Consider the following 3783-nt stretch of genomic DNA (forward strand, 5'->3'; position numbering starts at 1 on the left):
AATTTCTAAGCAGAGTGATGACAGGAATGAGGAACAGAGGAGGATAACATTGAAGGCTGAACTTATAGTTCATGTTTTGTTGAATTGACATTATTCTGCTGCGTCACAACTGCAATTGTTTTCTTAATATTTCGGGATCAAGGAGCCATTTGCAAATAATGCAAAGTGCCAATGTTTATGACAGCAGTCATAAACATAAAGACTTCTTCATGTTCATGACAGATGTTATGTCATGTTTATGACAGTGTTTATGTCAGTCTTACCCCTTTAAATAAAGTGTTACCAAGCTTTCTTTACTTTTTCAGCTAAAATTATCTAAAACACCTGGTTTATTAAAACGTCTCTTTTCATGAAGCTGGTAATATTTGTGGGTTTGGTTCTGTTTTAGGGTTTTTAAGGCCAGCCCTTTTTGCTTTTTTAGTCCTGAGCTGATGCAGCTGGTTGTGTAAGGTTTATGTGTCAGTTTCCCTTAAGTAACGTCTTCATGTGATGATATGTTCACTTCCCTTTTCACCGCTATGTAGTGGGGATATTAAGCCTATCTTCCGATTGTTCATCTTATTCTGAGTGATCATGGTCGTCAGAGCATGATAAATATTTTCTTAGCACTTCCTGACAGCTGCTGTTTCAACAGATGTAAAAGGACATGGCAGCCAGCGTTGGACTGCTGTTTCTGCTCATAGGAGTCTCTTATGGTGAGTTATTATTATTACACGTGGAATAACCAGAATTTTATTTACAACATAGCAATGTTTTTAGTTTTTTTTTTGTATCTGGTGACCTTAATTAAAAATAAGCCTAATTTTACATTTGTTGGTGTTTCTTGGCAGTTCAGGTGTTATGCCGTCTGCGACTTTTGTTTTTACTGAAAGGAGTAAAGTTCTGATCTGACTATGTCCTTCTAGTTTTGCTTTTTCTTTTCTTCTTCATTCTTCCTTTTTTTATTAGAAGCTTTAAAAAAAAATTTTCTACAGAACAATCTTGAGCTGTAAAATAACTTTTAAAAGCTCTTGAAATGATTTGAAAAACAAGAGTCTTCATAATCTCAGTCTCAAAATGTTATAGAGCAAATTATCGTTTTACAACCTCATCAAAATGTGGCATAGATGTGAATTTTATTTACTCCTAACTAAAACTTTAAACTAAAATTTATTTCATTGATAATTTCTAAGAGTTTTTGAATATAACCAGGGAGTTATGTTGAGATACAGACAATTAAACTATTTAAAGAGATCAATAGTCACTATTGTGTGATTTTAATGTTTATTAATGTTTATTAAAATCACACAATAATGTAATTTTGTGTTATATTTTGTATTATGTGTTTTTACACAGTAGTGTCCTTGTTAAAATAACACAATAGTGTTAAATGTACCCAGATTTTAATGTCTAGGTACAAGTAATGTATCAGTAATCAGTTGGTAACAAAGTTCTAGATATTTTGAACAAAGTCACAAAAGTTGTGTCAGGATTAACGGACCAGAACACCACAAAACTAGCAAGTCATACAGTTTAAAAGAAAATTATCCCTGACACTTTGCAAATGTACGTAAACTTTTAAATTCAAAGAAATGTACAAAAAAAATGTCTAAAATAGAAAACAAAAAGATTTTCACTAATTTTGCGGACATTTAGAAATAGTTTTTTGTAGCTAAATGTCTGTATCCACTTTGTGACAGTGAAAATCTTCAAAACAAAGTTTGCGTGTTTTATGACTTGTAAGAGCAAAATGTAATGAAGGCTTTATCTGTGTTTTTACAAAGTAGTTTTTAATTTAAACAATTGTGTTATTTGAAATCTTTTTTTATTTTTAAAACAAAGCTCAGATATATTTTGTTTAAACTGCATTACACTTTTTCATTATTCTATTATTCAGGTAATAAAATGTTCTGTGATGGCAGACAGGAGGGAGCTCAGTGTTTTCAACCCTGGGGAGCAACTGTGTTTTTTCATCTGATGGATGAGGCCTCAGAAAAAACAAGATTCCAATGGACAAAAGAAACAACAATAGTACTAATTTGGAGAAGCAATGGACTCGTGACAAACACATTAGAGAGCAGATCTGAATTTATCTCCAGCAATGGGACATTTAGGATCAGCAACCTTAGGCGCAGTGATGGCGGTGAATACACACTTAAACTTTTTGATTCTGAGGGAAAAGCAACAGGAGAACGGACTCTGCAATTGTACATTGAAGGTAAAGTCTGCCATAGAAATTCAAATTGGTAAATTTATACAAAACTGAATTGGTAAATTCTTGATAATCTGCATATTTGAAATTATTTGTATAATTCTTCCATTCATAACCTATGTGAACCTAAAAACAACTGCATTGAAGCAGAACTGACTGGCGTTTTCTTATTATTTTCCACTCTACTAACTTTCTTTGTATTTGAAACAGGCCAGTCCCCACTAAGAGTTGGAGCAATCTCTGCTCTGCTTTTGTTTTCTATCTATGTCGTCTGTGTAATCGTCATCTGTGCTCAGAGGAAAAAGCAAAATGGAAAAGGTACTAATTAAAGCTTATTTCCAACTATTGCAACGTAAACGTTTGTAGGGGAGAAATTGTCAAAACTCTAGTTAGAAGAATATTTGGCAAAATATCTGTTTATATCACTGTTGAGTGACTAAATCTTGCTTTTCTACAGGAGAAGAACTCCCTGCTGACTTAACCTATGCTGACGTCAGGGTGGTGCAACAGCAAGAGAGGAAGCCAGGGAAGCAAAACATGGAGGAAGAGGTGGAGTACAGCCAAATAAAGATTGCAGGATGATTCCAGTCAAATTAGACTGAAGAAATGAGACAATATGCAGATGAAATGAACTGTTGTCTGCTTTGGTAAAGACTGCAGCACTCATTGCAGATCCACAGAGAAGATGACGATGTGGACCCCTGAAGATGTTTTACTCATCTTTAGTCATTGTAACTTTTAAGAAACCATATTTGGTAGCAATGCAAAAACAACTGCTTGTTTATTTTAATTGCAATATTTGTCCATGACTGTAATGTTAAATTTGATAAACAAGTTTCGACAAATTGGCAACCACTCAACCCATTAAATTGCAAAAAAAAAAAGTTAAGAGGCAAATGCGCTGGAGTCCAAAGAAGGACATGTTTTTAGTCTTCATATTTTCTGCAGCAACTCCCTACGCAAGTAAAAAACAAAATAAAAGTTGTCAATGGTGAAACAAAAAAATGCTGTGTACTTAAAAAAGAAAATCACCTTAACTATTGATGCAACTGCATACATTTCCCATATGAAAATTCATAGCATCATATCATTGGTCAACAATTAAACAAAACTGAATATTTGAACAAAATTCAAAAGCAGTGATGGTTCAGAAAGTGAGAAAAACAAATGACATCTTACAAAAAGTGGTAATAAAACTGACTTAATGAACTGGGAGGTGGATGATTAGTGATATGATAAAGAGATGAAATATTACTGATGACTTTCTTTTGTGAGGGAGGATGAATGACTAATAAAGAGACATAAGGAGTTTGAATTACTGCACAGTTAGGCGGATGTCCATTTTTAACTCAATTTGCAGTGATGCTTTAATCTTTCCAATTTCGGATAATGGATCGGCTCTGCTGTGTGAGATGTTCAACATGTTGGATCTTCTCCACAACTTGACCTGACCTGTTTGCTGTCTGTTGGTCTTCATGATGGCGTTTGCTCTCCAATAGGACAGAACTATTCCTACTGAGATTGGTTCACACACTGCACACTCTACTTAGTCAAATTAAGGTAATCTTGAATGCCCTGGAATAAAAAAAAAA

At 33.9% G+C, this 3783-nt stretch overlaps 1 protein-coding gene across 1 annotated transcript; it reads left to right on the forward strand.

Annotated features, from left to right (window-relative positions):
* The first annotated feature begins 523 nt into the window (after positions 1 to 523).
* Positions 524 to 3783, forward strand: LOC103471288 (uncharacterized). The gene is made up of 4 exons (XM_008420183.1): positions 524 to 695; positions 1877 to 2197; positions 2402 to 2509; positions 2649 to 3783. The coding sequence occupies exons 1-4, from the start codon at positions 647 to 649 to the stop codon at positions 2771 to 2773; spliced, it is 603 nt and encodes a 200-aa protein (XP_008418405.1). The 5' UTR covers positions 524 to 646; the 3' UTR covers positions 2774 to 3783.

This window comes from Poecilia reticulata, linkage group LG10 (assembly GCF_000633615.1).
Source record: "Poecilia reticulata strain Guanapo linkage group LG10, Guppy_female_1.0+MT, whole genome shotgun sequence".
NCBI lineage: Eukaryota > Metazoa > Chordata > Actinopteri > Cyprinodontiformes > Poeciliidae > Poecilia > Poecilia reticulata.

Coding starts and splice junctions, on each gene's coding strand:
- LOC103471288 (XM_008420183.1), top strand. CDS start 647: ATGGCAGCCAGCGTTGGACTGCTGTTTCTGCTCATAGGAGTCTCTTAT. Junction 696..1,876: donor GCTCATAGGAGTCTCTTATG/GTGAGTTATTAT, acceptor TCTATTATTCAG/GTAATAAAATGTTCTGTGAT. Junction 2,510..2,648: donor GAAAAAGCAAAATGGAAAAG/GTACTAATTAAA, acceptor GCTTTTCTACAG/GAGAAGAACTCCCTGCTGAC.